Source organism: Cetorhinus maximus, chromosome 14 (genome assembly GCF_964194155.1).
Source record: "Cetorhinus maximus chromosome 14, sCetMax3.hap1.1, whole genome shotgun sequence".
In the NCBI taxonomy this organism is placed as follows: Eukaryota; Metazoa; Chordata; class Chondrichthyes; order Lamniformes; family Cetorhinidae; genus Cetorhinus; species Cetorhinus maximus.
Genome location: NC_135892.1, coordinates 37,631,006 through 37,646,647, shown reverse-complemented (window position 1 = coordinate 37,646,647; position 15,642 = coordinate 37,631,006). Strand labels below are relative to the sequence as shown.

Here is a 15,642-nt window from a genome sequence, read left to right as displayed (position 1 = left end):
ACCAAAACTGTACACAGTACTCCAGGTGTGGTCTCACCAAGACCTTGCACAGCTGCAGTAAAACTTCCCTACTTTTATATTCAATTTCCTTTGCAAGAAACGCCAATATTCCATTTGCCTTCCTAATTACTTGCCGTATCTGCAGGCTAACTTTTTGCGATTCATGTGCCTGGACACCCAGATCCCTCTGTACCACTGAGTTCTAAAGTCAGGACCAACAGGACCAGCTATATAAATATTGTGGCTACAAAAAGCAAATCAGAGGCTGGGTATTCTGTGGCAAGTGACTCACCGCCACCCGAATCCTTAAGCCTTTCATAGGAACACAAGAACAAGGGTAGCTATTTAGCCCCTCAAGCATATTCCGCCATTCAATACGAAAATGGCTGAACTGAGTTTTATCTCCGTCTACATGGATAACACAAATCTATCAATTTTGAATTTAAAATTTATGGTTGATCGAGTATCAATTGCAATTTGAGGAAGAGAGTTCCAAACTTCTACCACTGTTTATGTGAAGCTATGTTTCCTAATTTTCCTCCTGATAGGTCTGACTCTATTTTTTAAAGAGTGATCTCGACCCCTTTACTTCCCAATCAGCAGATAGTGTAGATAAAGAAAAAGCTATCAGTTCCCCTTGATATCTTCAAAGTTTCTATCAAACACCTCTTAAATTTTTAAATTTCTAAATTCTAGGGAATATAACCTTGGTTTGTGTAAACTCTTCTCATGCTCACTCTCTAGAGGGCCAACGCTTTAGTTACTCTTTTCCTATTTAAATCACAGAATCACACAGTGCATAAGAGGCCCTTCGGCCCATCGAGTCTGCACCGACACGTGATAAACACCTGACGTACCTACCTAATCCCATTTATCAGCACTTGGCCCACAGCCTTGAATGTTATGACGTGCCAAGTGCTCATCCAGGTACTTTTTAAAGGTTGTGAGGCAACCCGCCTCCACCACCCTCCCAGGAGCGCATTCCAGACCGTCACCACCCTCTGGGTAAAAAAGTTTTTCCTCACATCCCCCCACCTTGAACTTATGTCTCCTCGTGACTGACCCTTCAACTAAGGGGAACAGCTGCTCCCTATCCACCCTGTCCATGCCCCTCAATCTTGTACACCTCGATCAGGTCACCCCTCAGTCTTCTGTGCTCCAACAAAAACAACCCAAGTCTATCCAACCTCTCTTCATAACTTAAATGTTTCATCACAGGCAACATCCTTGTGAAGCTCCTCTGCACCCACTCCACTGCAATCACATCCTTCCTATAATGTGGCGACCAGAACTGCACACAGTACTCCAGCTGTGGCCTCACCAAGGTTCTATACAACTCCAACATGACCTCTCTAATTTTGTAATCTATGCCTCGATTGATAAAGGCAAGTGTCCCATATGCCTTTTTCACCACCCCACTAACATTCCCTTCCGCTTCAGAGATCTATGGACACACCCTTTGTTCCTCAAAACTTCCTAGTGTCATGCCATTCATTGAATACTTCCTTGTCAAATTACTCCTTCCAAAGTGTATCACCTCACACTTTTCAGTGTTAAATTCCATCTGCCACTTATTTGACCATCCCGTCTATATCTTCCTAAGGCACTCAACCTCACTATTAACCACCCGGCCAATCTTTGTGTCATCCGCAAATTTACTAATCCTACCCCCCACATAGTCATCTATGTCGTTTATATAAATGACGAATAATAGGAGACCCAGCACAGATCCCTGTGGTACGCCACTGGACACTGGCATCCAGTCACTAAAGCAGCCTTCTGTCGTCACCCTCTGTCTCCTACAACTAAGCCAATTTTGAATCCACCTTATCAAATTATCCTGTATCCCATGTGCATTTGCCTTCTTTAGGAGTCTCCCATGTGGGACCTTGTCAAAGGCTTTGCTGAAATACATAGAAACTACATCAACTGCACTACCCTCATCTACACACCTGGTCACCTCCTCAAAAAATTCAATCAAATTTGTTAGGCATGAACTCTCTCTGACAAAGCCATGCTGACTATCCCTGATCAAACCTTGCCTCTCCAAGTGGAGATGGATTCTCTCCTTCACAATTTTCTCCAATAATTTCCCTACCACTGACGTGAGACTCACTGGCCTGTAGTTCCCTGGCTTATCTTAACAACCTTTCTTAAATAGCGGAACCACATTAGCTGTTCTCCAGTCCTCTGGCACCTCCCCCGTGGCCAGAGAGGAATTAAAAATTTGGGTCAGAGCCCCTGCGATCTCCTCCCTTGCCTCCCTGAGCAGTCTGGGACACTGATCATCTGGACCTGGAGATTTGTCCACTTTTAAGCCTGCCAACACCTCCAATACCTTGTCACTCCATATATCAAAATGCTCAAGAACCTCACAGTCTCTCTCCCCAAGTTCCATACCTTCATCCTCATTCTCTTGGGTGAAGACGGATGTGAAGTATTCGTTCAACACTCTACCGATGTCCTCTGGCTCCACCCATAGATTGCCCCCTTGGTCCCCAATGGGCCTTACTCTTTCCCTGGTTATCCTCTTCCTATTGATATACTTATAGAATATCTTGGGATTTTCCCTACTTTTACCAGCCAGAGCTTTCTCATATCCCCTCTCTGCTCTCCGAATTGCTTTCTTAAGCTCCATGCTGCACTTTCTGTACTCCACTAACGCCTCCGCTGATTTGCTTCCCTTGTACCTGCCAATAGCCTCTCTTTTCCTTCTCATCGTATACTGAATATCTCTGGTCATCCATGGTTCTCTGGGCTTTTTACTCCTTCCTATCACCCTAGAGGGAACATGTTGAGCCTGTACCCTCCCCATTTCCTTTTTGAACGCCTTGTAGAAACTCTTTAGATTTTTCCATAGCAAGCTTGAAGACAGATTCCACAGAGAACTGACAATAGTGCAATGGGAACAGTTGAAATCCATCCTACAAGGAACTGAAGAAGTGGTTGGCTTCTCAGCCAGAAGAAATCAAGTTTCAATTGATGAAGAGGAGATGGAAATTCAATAGCTTCTTCAAAAAAAATCCTGCAGCATTAGATTACTTGCATGTCCCGATGACCAACAAAAGCTGCATATAGGGAAGCCATCAGCACTCTGAAAACCAACCAAGTCATCCAAAGCAACTGGCGAATAGCGCTCACTGAAAACATACAAATCTATGAAGATATGGGACATAAGATCCTTCTACGAAGCCGACCAAAAACTGTCATGACAAATGCATCTATAACTGATAGATTGGTGAGATAGAGGTTAAGTGGATTTTTCCCTCCTATTAATTCTCTCATTACCTGCCCAGTCTGACAGGTATGTCTTTCAGGTCTTGGCTATTTCAGTCAGCAGTGATGCAAACAAGCCGCTTTCGGTGATGAAGAGGAGATCAAATCAACCAATCACAGTGGCTTGTTAGGCCATTTCAGAGAGCAGTTAAGAGCCAACCAAACTGATGTAGATCTGGAGCCAAGACCAGGGAAGGACAACAGATTTCCTTCCCTTACGATCAATCAGATTTTTATAACAATTCCAATAGCTTCATGGTCACAACTACTTACAAAGTACCTGAATTCAATTCCAGTTGAATTTAAATTCACTTCTGGATTACAATTCTAATGAACGGTCATCGACCTGAAACATCAACTCTGTTTCTAACTCCACAGATATTGCCAGATCTGCTGAGTGATTCCAACATTTTCTGGGTTACTAGCCCACTAACATAACCACCATTCTAACGTATCATTAGGGGAAAAAGATAACACAGATCACATCATGGTGACAGGGAACTATGGCAAGCAAGTGATAAACTAAGCATTGAAACTTCTATTATAGCGCCACTTCCTGCCAACACAGGTAAATGTAAAACAAATGTGCACAATTTTAATTATCCATAGAACTCTCATTGGTTCATGGCTTTTTTTTTCCAACAGAGTGCATGACTGATTTAAGAATGAGTTTTAAAATACCAACATTGCTGGGCACAGCACAGATATGGTAGAACATGGAGCTATTAGGCAGAGCTTAGGGCTATAGATGATATACAAATTTAGTGCTGTTTTAATTCTGTCCCTTTATTCTACCTGTTTTGTGGTATACAAAGATAGGGTTTGTCTACTCATTCTTTTCTTTTTCTGTTTGATCTCCCTACTGTTGCTCATGGACAATTGTTTCTAAATGTAGAGAGGGGGATATTGGGTGGACCTTGGAAACTGATCAAAAATCTTCTCACTCTTTTCTATCAGCAAGCTGGAAGATCGCATACCAGAAATTCTACCTTGTTAGTACTTTGGAGTCCCCCCTACACCTTTAGTGGGAATGTAGTGGAATGTAGTCTACCACCTCCTCAAGACAATCAGGAATAGGCAATAAACAGCATTGCCCACATACAGACAATTTTTAAAAAATCTACATTCGAACATGAATCTGTGCTACTTCTTTGTGGGGCATAGTGTTTCTCTCTGGCAGGTGGCTTCAGCAGCATCAATTATACTGACCCAAAGGTAGCCCCACAGCTCAACAGGTCTGCCTGGGATGCAAGATTTCTACATCCATTAACCTCCAAAGATTAAACAGACTACTGTAGAGGCTGGAGGAAGCTACCTTTAAATTGATAGAAAGCTTAACCAATGATGAGATGCTAAAATTCACCATTAGAATTACAATAGAACTTGCAATACTACTTTATTACTTACTGTCTACCAAATTATATTTTAGCCTATATATATTCTTAATTTAAAAATAAATTTACTCTAAAATACTAAAATATCAATCTAACTTCTCATCATTCAAAACACTTTACACAATTAATTACAAGTGTAGTGATCAATACTGACTGTATTTAGCATTTATTTACTATTAAAAAGCTTTCCAAATGAATTTATGTAACTCAGGCAATGTGACTGAAACAGTAACTTCCAACAACCTTGACTGTTCATCTCCAAAGAGGTTTTTATCCCCCCCGAATTATATATACATACATGCAGCAAACAACTGTCTACTCACCTGTCATAGTACTCAGAGCCTTCTTCCAAGCCAGGCAACACCCCAGTCAACAATCCTTGCAGTCCTGGCTTCAGAGTTTTACCCAGAGGCAAGAAATAGACTTCGTACAAGCTCAACAGCACAGGTTTGACAGACATGGCCGCATTGGCAAGAAGAGGGAAAAGGCCAGAACTGAGGAAAGAATAAAATAATTTCCAAACATTCAGAATCGGTTTTTCACCCCATCTCCTGAAGGCAGCAACTCCTGCTGGAAATCTAGTTCTTACAGCCTCCTTCTACCTTCCTGTGCTTCAGTTAAACAGTTATTTTTTTCATCAGTGAGCCTAGAAACTGAAGACCACCAGGTTACTTCAATGTAGAGGGCAATACAGCCAAACCAGGATGTTAAATGTGTGTTCACAAATGATTACTTTCTAGTGGCAGGAATCCACAACTGAAAAATCGATCTAATTTTAGCAAATCACATTGAGTGCATGATGTAGGCAGTGTTGTCAGGCTGTATTTATTTCCTATCACTTAGTTGCGCTGAGAAGACCATGGACCTTTCTCTTGATAGTAGTTTTTTTTACCACTGACTGGCTTCAGAGGCCATGAAGAGACAACTGCGCCAGTTGGGACTGGAATCATACTTAGGCCAGACTGGGTACCGATAGCAGGTTCCTTTCCCAAATGAATCAGTTGGCTTTTTATGATAACATGGTTGTTAATTATACAGTAATTGTTTAATTGTAGGCAGATGGTGGGCATGAACTGGGATTCACCTGTGCCCCTACAAATAGACACCCAGTTAAATGGCGGTTGTTAGATTAGGAGGCATTTGCGTGTAATGACACCACATAAAATATAGATTTACTCCAGTTTTATACGGTGTCATTAAATGCAAAGATTAGTTAAATCCTTCACCGATTGGCTTTCTTGACTGTAAACAGCATTGGCTTTTATGATCCAGTTTAAATTAATTCTTTAAATCAAGACACTGAGGAATTTAAGGGTGGAAATCGCAGATGCGCTGGCAAGCGATTAGAATCTGGAATACACTGCCTGAGAGTGATGGAGGCACATTCAAATGAGGTCTTCAAAAGAGAATTGTATAATTATCTGAACAGAAAAAAAATTGCACGGCTATGAGAAAGAAGGGGAATGGGACTAGGTGAGCTGCTCTTGCTCTCTGCACAGACACGATGGGCTTAATGGCCTCCTTCTGTGCCGTAACCATTCTATGAGAAGAATTTTCAGGTCGGCGAGTGGGGGCAGGGCCCGCTCACTGACGCGTAAAATGACATCCAGTGACGTCAGGCAGGCGTCCCGATGTCATCACGCGTCATTTAGATTTTCAGTTCGGCGGGCACACAGCCAAATCGGCTGCGCACCCACCAAACTGTCAAAGGCCTATTAAGGCCATTAAGAAAGTAATTAAAGTAGTTAAGAATGCTGCCCGTCCAACCTTCAGGTTGGTGGGCAGGCGAAGGGCCCAGGCAGCCTTCACATTTTTCATGAAACCTCATCTACGGGCGGGATGAGGTTTCATGAAGGGTTTATTAATTAAATTAAAAATTTTCAAACATTTGATAAACATATCCCAAATCATGTGACGCATGTGCGAAAGAGCGCAGGCCCCGACTCAAGGAATCTCCCCCCCCACCCGCACAGGGAGCGCTCAGCACTTCCAGGCGTGCATCATGCTGTGTGGGCCTTAATTGGCCTGCCCATGTAAAATGGCAGCGCCGATCGGGTTCGCACCCGCCCCTGCATACTCACGACTATTATAATTTTAAAATGAGCCAAAAATTAGGTGATAGGAAGCGCTAAATATTCAGATTTGACAAGACCATAACATTCAGATGCAGCCACGTTACATAGATTTTACAGTCAAATTACTTGCTTACTCTACTGGTTATTCCTGAAAAGAGCAACATATTGCCAAAGCTTTTCATTTTGCACTCATCAGGACAAACACAAAAAAGCCATACTTTGTCCTGATGAGTGCAAAATGAAAAGCTTTGGCAATATGTTGCTCTTTTCAGGAATATTCATATTGGTTATTATGGTGATCCATTGCGCATAATTGTTCATACAATTACAGCTTTCAAACATGCAACTCCTACATTTTTGCAAAAGGTAACTAACATATAGCCCACCTGTACAAGAAGAGATCTTTGGCCAGCCTTTTAGAGCCAATGATTTTAAAGATGATTTCATAGGTTTCTAGTGCTTTTCGATGAACACCACTGGGCAGTGCTGGGTGAAGACACTGGGCCAGCCGTTTGCCAATAGTTAGCTTCTTTGGGACGACTTGGTACTTTGCATTGTTCTGTAAAACCTGTAAACATATTAAAATTGATAACCAGTTACAGAATATTATACATCAAGACTGCAAGCTGGGCTCAGTGTTCAAAATCTGCATGACTGGACTGAGTGCTGTTTCTCTAAGGTAAAGGCAAAATACTGCGGATGCTGGAAATCTGAAACAAAAAAAAAGAGCTCTGAAGAAGAGTCATTCAGACTCAAAATGTTAACTCTCTTTCTCTCCACAGATGCTGTCAGGTCTGCTGAGTTTTTCCAGCATTTTTTGTTTTTGTGTGCTGTTTCTCTAGTTGTACAATTCTTTTTAAAATTTGCACTAACGATTCACAATTCAAAAGTTGTGCATATCACCAGGGCAAGCTGCAAAAAATAAAATGTTTAAAACAAAACCACACAGGGGCAATGGCAGTGCAGAAGAGAATGGTAGTGATGGAGAAAGTGTCCTTCAGGTTCAGGGGCACAAATAACTGGAAAAATCAGCAATAATAGAAAACTGGCATTAACATGAACTAATATTAAATGAATACCAGTTCTGCACATATTAATAGGCCAGGGAACACATTTTTAAAAATAAGTCAATTTTTAGATGCATTATGACCTTTGTGTACCTGCCTTAAAATAAGATATAATGTAGCCAAGCCACTTCTTCACTTCGCTAGCATAAACTGAATTTCTAATCCAAGTATGCATTTTCTCCCAATTATTCTTAGCAAACCAAATATTTTAGTGTCCTGGACTCCATTCCAGACATCCACTCTTGGTTTTCTGAAATGTATGAAAGATGCAAGTTTTAATCCACTCTTTTTGATTTCAACACATTCAAAACAAAATTCATAAGGTTCAATGTGATAAAAACAAAAGTAAACTAAAAGCTGTTCTCAGCAAGATCCTTCCATTGTATGCAGTGTGCAGGACTGAAATCAGGTCAAAGAAACAAAGCAGGGGACTGCAGTGTAACAGGTAAACTGTCCTTTAATTGCTGGAACCTGGGGTTCAAATCCAGGAATGAAGACTTCCCAAAATTGTGTTCATCAGCTTTGTAATTAGTTTGCGGAGTGCCAGTAAAGTTAAAAATTGCATAAGATAAAAGCAAAAAACTGCGGATGCTGGAAATCCAAAACAAAAACAAAAATAAAAATACCTGGAAAAACTCAGCAGGTCTGACAGCATTTGCGAAGAGGAACACAGTTAACGCTTCGCGTCCGTATGACTCTTCAACAGAACTAAGGAAAAATAGAAAAGAGGTAAAATATAAGCTGGTTTAAGGCGGGGGGACAAGTAGAGCTGGATAGAGGGCCAGTGATAGGTGGAGATAGTCAAAAGATGTCATAGACAAAAGGACAAAGAGGTGTTGAAGGTGACGTTATCTAAGGAATGTGCCAATAGGTGACATTAACGGTAGAAAGCAGAATGAGCAAGTTACAGATAGCCCTAGTGGGGGTGGGGTGGGGGGAAGGGATCAAAATAGGCTAAAATGGTAAAGATAAAACAATAGATGGAAATACATTTAAAAATAATGGAAATAGGTGGGAAAAGAAAAATCTATATAAATCATTGGAAAAGGGGGGGATCGGAAAGGGGATGGGGATGGAGGAGAGAGTTCATGATCAAAAATTGTTGAATTCAATATTCAGTCCGGAAGGCTGTAAAGTGCCTAGTCGGAAGATGAGGTGCTGCTCCACCAGTTTGCGTTGAGCTTCACTGGAACATTGCAGCAGGCCAAGGACGGACATGTAGGGATGAGAGCAGGGTGGAGTGTTGAAATGGCAAGCGACCGGGAGGTCTGGGTCATGCTTGCGGACAGACCGAAGGTGTTCTGCAAAGCAGTCACCCAGTCTGCGTTTGGTCTCTCCAATGTAGAGGAAACTGCATTGGGAGCAGCGAATGCAGTAGACTAAATTGAGGGAAGTGCAAGTGAAATGCTGCTTCACTTGAAAGGAGTGTTTGGGCCCTTGGACGGTGAGGAGAGGGGAAGTAAAGGGGCAGGTGTTGCATCTTCTGTGGTTGCATGGGAAGGTGTCGTGGGAGGGGATTGAGGTGTAGGGGGTGATGGAGGAGTGGACCAGGGTGTCCCGGGGGGAACGATCCCTGCGGAATGCCACCAGGGGGGGTGAAGGGAAGATGTGTTTGGTGGTGGCATCATGCTGGAGTTGGCGGAAATGGCGGAGGATGATCCTTTGAATGCGGAGTCTGGTGGGGTGATAAGTGAGGACAAGGGGGACCCTATCATGGTTCTTGGAGGGAGGGTAGGGTGTGAGGGCGGATGCGCGGGAGATGGGCCGGACACGGTTGAGGGCCCCGTCAACCACCGTGGGTGGAAAACCTTTACACCTTCCGGACTGAATATTGAGTTCAACAATTTTAAATCATGAACTCTCTCCTCCATCCTCACCTCCTTTCCGATCCCCCCCCTTTTTTCCAATAATTTATATAGATTTTTCTTTTCCCACCTATTTCCATTATTTTTAAATGTATTTCCATCCATTGTTTTATCTCTACCTTTTAGCCTATTTCGATCCCTTCCCCCCCACCCCACCCCCACTAGGGCTATCTGTACCTTTCTCGTCCTGCTTTCTACCCTTAATGTCATGTATTAGCACATTCCTTAGATAATATCACCACCTCTTTGTCCTTTTGTCTATAACATCTTTTGGCTATCTCCACCTATCACTGGCCCTCTATGCAGCTCTACTGGTCCCAATGAATTGTTGGGATAGTATAGAGAACTCTGCATTGTTACATGTGTATAAATGTTGTTACGTGTGCATAAGTGTACATAATAGAAAACTTTCCTATTCACTCGTATTTACATCCTGCAACTTGATGAGCACTAAATAAGGTATTACATCATCCTTAAATAGTGTTGAAAAACTTAATGCATATTTCTCAGCAATTTATGTACTTGGGTATGATCTTCTGCAGCTGCATGAAGTACTTCAGCTGCTGCTGAAGTGTTGCTGTGTGCCCCTTTGAGACTAAGCAGTCTAAATTGTGGTAAGGTAGTTTATTTTTTGCTCCCAGAGTGGCAGAACTGCACATCATAAATTACTGTCTTAGTTTCTTTATATATTTGCATAGATATTACTATTAGACAAGATGTTATGGACAATAAATGTGAAGGCATGTAAAGTTTCTAATGAGATAGTGTTATGGCCACAGCAGGTGTTAATTGCCGCGCAAACCAAATCCCAGAGGGAAACTTGGCTTACATTCCATACCATGTTTTTATATTCTGAAAACGAGAAGACGACGAACCAATCTTAGCAGTAAGAGGTCCAGTAATGGTTTTAGGATTTTAAAAACTTAAAGTAAAAGCTTTATTAACTAGAATAAAAGAAAACTTAAGTGCACAACATTCTGTAATGTAATTATACAATTAAGGTTAGTCTTACAAAATATCCCCAAAACAAACTCTCTACTTGGTCAAACCTACAGGTAAACACCTTTCAGGTAACACTCCCTTATAGATGTTAACTTAAAAAAAAATCCAGTAATATTATACAAGGCAAACTGCTGTAGCTTCAATAAAGACATACCACATGACCTCTACCCTCATCCACTCTGAGGTGGAATCCACTTCAGAATAAAACTGCCTGTTGCAACCCAAGACTTTTCGGACTTGACTGGGTGGCTGATTCAAACTGCACCCCATCCCACCCCAGCTCGGCTCCAGCCAACTCCATAGCTCCAGCTCAACAGCAACTCTAAAATGTCTTTCTTCCTTTTCATCTCCAGTTCCATTGTTCTCACACCTCTTTGAAACTCAAATCCTTCCAAATATAAAATCTTTTGCATCTATTTTGTCTTTGCTTTCGGGTCAATAAAATATATCACCACTACCATTTACCTATGGAACTCCTGCAAGATGCAAACATGTTTCTGGTTACCTCTGACTCCCCCTTGATATTCAAACAAACTCTCAACTTATCTAAAAATGAAAATGTTAGTTGTAGCCTATTTACTTAACATCTCTGTCCTTTTCATGTTTCAAAGCCCCAGGACAGCCTGACTCCTATCTCTTGCCCAGCTTAATTAAATCACACACACAGACCTCATACACATGCGCACACCCTTCTTTACAGAAAAACACAATATTCTCCAAAAATATTTTTTAAAACATCCATTTTCACAATAAACAGATAAATAAATAAATACAATGATTGACGATGGTGATGTAGCCTTGATGGGACAGCTTTGCTCCTTGAAAAATTATCAATTTCCTTCTAATTACCACATCACTCGCCACATTGCCTACAGGTTAATGTAAGTAAGTAAAGTGAGTGTTGGTCCTCTACAGAGTGACGGGGGAAGTTAATAGTAGATAATAAGGAAACGGCGGAAGTAATGAACAAATATTTTGCTTCTGTGTTCACTATAGAGGATACAAAAAACATTCCAGTAATAGCTGCAAATCAGGAGGTGAATGGGAGGAAGGAACTTCGTGAAACTGAAATTATTAGGGAGATGTACTGAGCAAAATGATGGAGCTTCAGGCAGGCAAATCTCCGTGTCCCGATGGACTACATCCTAGGATCTTAAAAGAGGTGGCTAATGAGATGCGCTGGTGTTAATTTTCCAAAATTTGCTAGATTCTGGAAAGGTTCCATCAGATTGGAAAGTAGCAAATATAATCCCTCTATTCAAGAAGGGAGGGAGGTAGAAAACAGGAAACTATAGGCCAGTTGGCTTGATGTCTGTCGTGGGGAAGTTATTAGAATCGATCATTAAGGAGGTTATAACTGATCACTTAGAAGAGCCCAAGGCAATTGGGAAGAGTCAACATGATTTTGTGAAAGGAAAATCATGTTTAACCAATTTATTGGAGTTTTTTGAAGGGGTAACATGCGCAGTGGATAAAGGGGAGCCTATAGACTTGGATTTCCAGAAGACATTTGATAAGGTGCCACATCAAAGATTATTACAGAAAATAAAAGCGCATGGTGTAGCATATTATCATGGATAGAAGATTGGCTGGCTGGCAGAAAGAGAGAGTATGCATAAATGGGTCTTTTTCTGATTGGCAAGATGTGATGAGTGGCGTTCCACAGGGGTCTGTACTGGGGCCTCAGCTTTTTTACAATTTACATCAATGACTTAGATGAGGGGAGTGAAGACATGGTAGCTAAATTTGCAGATGACACAAAAATAGGTAGGAAAGTATGCTGTGAAGAGCACATGAGGAAGTTGCAGATGGATATACATAGGTTGAATAGGGCAAAGATCTGGCAAATGGAGTTTAACGTGGGAAAATGTAAAGTTGTTCACTTTGGCAGGAAGAACAAAAAAGCAGCATATTACTTAAATGGAGAACAGCTGCATAATTCTGAAGTGCAGAGGGATCTAGGTGTTCTAGTACATGAGTCACAAAAAGTTAGTATGCAGGTACAGCAAATAATTAAGAAGGCTAATGGAATGCTATGCTTTATTATGAGAGGGCTTGAACATAAAAGTAAGGATGTTATGCTTCAGTTATACAGGGCGTTGGTGAGACTGCACCTCGAATACTGTATGCAGTTTTGGATTCCTTATTTAAAGAAGGATGTAAATGCATTGGAAGCAGTTCAAAGGAGTTTACTAGATTGATACCTGGAATGAGTGGGTTGTCTTATAAAGTAAGGTTGGACAAACTGGGCTTGCTTCCACTGGAGTTTAGAAGAGTGAGGGGTGATTTGATTGAAGTGTACAAGATCCTGAACGGCCTTGACAAGGTGGACATCGAAAGAATGTTTCCTCTTGTGGGTGAGTCCAGAACTAGGGGGCACTGTTTTAAAATCAGGGGTTGCCCTTTTAGGACAGAGATGAGGAGAATATTTTTCTCTCAGAGAGTTGTGCGACTTTGGAATTCTCTGCCTCTGAAGGTGGTGGAGGCGGGGTCATTGAATATTTTTAAGGCAGAGGTGTTTAGATTCTTGGAAGGCAAGGGAATCAAAGGTTATCGACAATCAAAGATCAGCCATGATATTACTGAATGGCGGAGCAGGCTCGAGGGCCAAATGGTCTACTCCTGTTCCTATTTCTTATGTTCTTATGTAACAGTGTTAACTGTTTAAGATTTCACTTTTAAGACTCCAGTTTTGAAATTCAGAAGTCAATATTTCTGAAAACGTAGCGCCTTTTAGAAAATCCCAATACTCTCGTGTCACGAACAGAATTTTGGTTGACCCAGATTAGCACTGTTTTACACTCTTCAGCAAACTGCCAAGTAAACGCACATTACTTCGAGTAATGTTCTAAGCCAGTACAGCCATCCTTTTTAATCATGATTAATGTGAAAAGCATTTACAGTAAAACTGTGGAGGCCACCAAGCTGAACTCAATTATTATGTTTTTCACGGTTTAAATACTAATTTCTTAGATGAAGAATAGATCATGTAGAAATATTGGTAAGTGACCAAAGAAAAAGATAAAGTTATTTTTAGAACAGTGTTGAAGCAAGTCAATTAGTAGAATTCAAAACATCCAGCATGCAAAGAAAATGAAACACCCAAAACCTGGATGACTTACTGTACTATATTTAACATGCATTAAGGCCAATACTTACATAACACTTAGATAAAATTGGAAGCATTTTAGGTGCAAAGAGCAGTAAATATAGTCTTCATTATAACTCAATTAGATTGATTTTAGAAATTCCTGTTTTCTGCAATTACCTTGTTAAGTTTACCCAGTGCTGATATTAGATCTGCCCATTCACTGGAATACTCGAAGCTTTTCAATGCTTTATCCACTGCTGCTACGTAATTTCTGTACTTGGAGTCACCCAGTAACTCCAGTTCCTCCGTGTTCATCCTCCTTAAACATGCACCTGATGGCCAACTCCAAACTCAAAAGGATCATTTACCTGGAATAGTAAAAGAAAATTTGACAGTCTCAATTGAGATACAAAGAAAAGTAAAACCACAATTTTGTAAATACTGCAAGAAAAACCCAATTTTAATTTTAATACATGATGTTTACAAATTAGACAGCTTTAAATTCCTGCATGAAAATAACAACAGGTTATTACAATACATGTCTTGATTAGTGCAAGATCCTTCCTCCCCCACACCACCCCAAAAAAAAACAACAGGCCTTGAACTCAATTCCAAATCACTGAAATTACTGAAACGCAGAGTCAATACTTCTGGAGCAAAAGCAAAATACTGCGGATGCAGATGATCTTTCATCGCACAAAATTGAAACATTGAGCCGAATCTTCTGTGGAGTGGCAAACACTGTCTGATTGCCTCTCCACTCCTTCTTACTTAACTTCGGGTGGAGCTGGACTTCGGGCATGGGGCCTGCTGAGAAACGTGCAGCGCAGCTGCTCCGGGACTCCCTTAAGTACAGTGCAGGATCGTCAGGAGAAGTGAAGCCAAGTCCCCTTGTTATGGAACTAGTTTGAACAGGAAAAAAGGTGAGCAGGTGAGGGAGTCAGGTGGAGGGAGACATTCTTGTGGGGTCGGGCAGTTAAGGAGGGGATGGATTGTTGGGGGGGTTTGTTACCGTAGTTGTCGGGGGGTGGGTCGCCAGAGGGAGGTTGGGGAGGTCTGGGGTGGGGTGTCGTCAGGGTGGGTGGAATCCGTCGGGGGGGGGTCAGGGTGTGCGAGACGCCGTGGGGGCTGCGAGTCCTCAGTGAGGGATGGGGGTGGGACAAATTATCGGGGGGCCCGATTGGCTGGGGGGTCGGGTGGGGATTTGGTGGGGTAGTCAGGGAGTGGTGGAGTAGTTTGTTAGGAAAGGTGAGGTCAGATGTTTAGCAGGGGTGGGGATCGGATTATCAGTACCATGGTTATCCAGGAGTTGAAAGTAATTTTAATCCAAACTTTCCCTGGGTAGTTATTCTGCTAGGTGAGTCTGAACCATCCAATATCTTCAATTTGAATCAGAGTTTTGGATGCTTCCAGGTGCAGGGCAATTGCTAATCAGAAGCAAAACTTCCCAGGAAATTTGCATTCAATTTTTGCATGGGGGCCTCCAGGGGTACAACCTCTCAGGAAACACCACTGTGGGTGTTCCTACAACACATGGACTGCAGCGGTTCAAGAAGGCAGCACACCACCACCTTCTCATGGATAATTAGGCATTGGCAATAAATGCTAGCCTAGCAGCGATGCTCACATCCTATGAACAAAAAAAAAACTGTTTTTCTCTCTCCACAGGTGTTGCCAGACTTGCTGAGCATTTCCAGCATTTTCTGTATATACAACTGGCAAGAGTAAGAGGGGTGTCGGAAGGTGCAATAAAGTATAAATGAAGGGTTACTGCACCTATGTGCAAATGCGTGACAAATAACATTGGTGAGCTATGAACGCTGAGAAAAATGTGGAAATATGATGCTGAGGCGATAATGGAGACCTGACTCA

At 41.8% G+C, this 15,642-nt stretch overlaps 1 protein-coding gene across 4 annotated transcripts in view; it reads right to left on the bottom strand.

Moving 5' to 3' along the window:
• dop1a (DOP1 leucine zipper like protein A) overlaps window positions 1-15,642 on the bottom strand; it is a 366,113-nt gene that overhangs the window by 318,048 nt on the left and 32,423 nt on the right. For all 4 annotated transcript variants that reach the window (XM_078556811.1, XM_078556812.1, XM_078556813.1 and 1 more), the window contains exons 2-4: window positions 13,948-14,138; window positions 7,132-7,313; window positions 4,994-5,164 (exon numbers count right to left, since the gene is read on the bottom strand). In XM_078556811.1, the coding sequence (XP_078412937.1) occupies window positions 4,994-5,164; window positions 7,132-7,313; window positions 13,948-14,085 (491 nt within the window). In that variant the 5' untranslated portion in view covers window positions 14,086-14,138. The remainder of the gene's footprint in view (window positions 1-4,993; window positions 5,165-7,131; window positions 7,314-13,947; window positions 14,139-15,642) is intronic.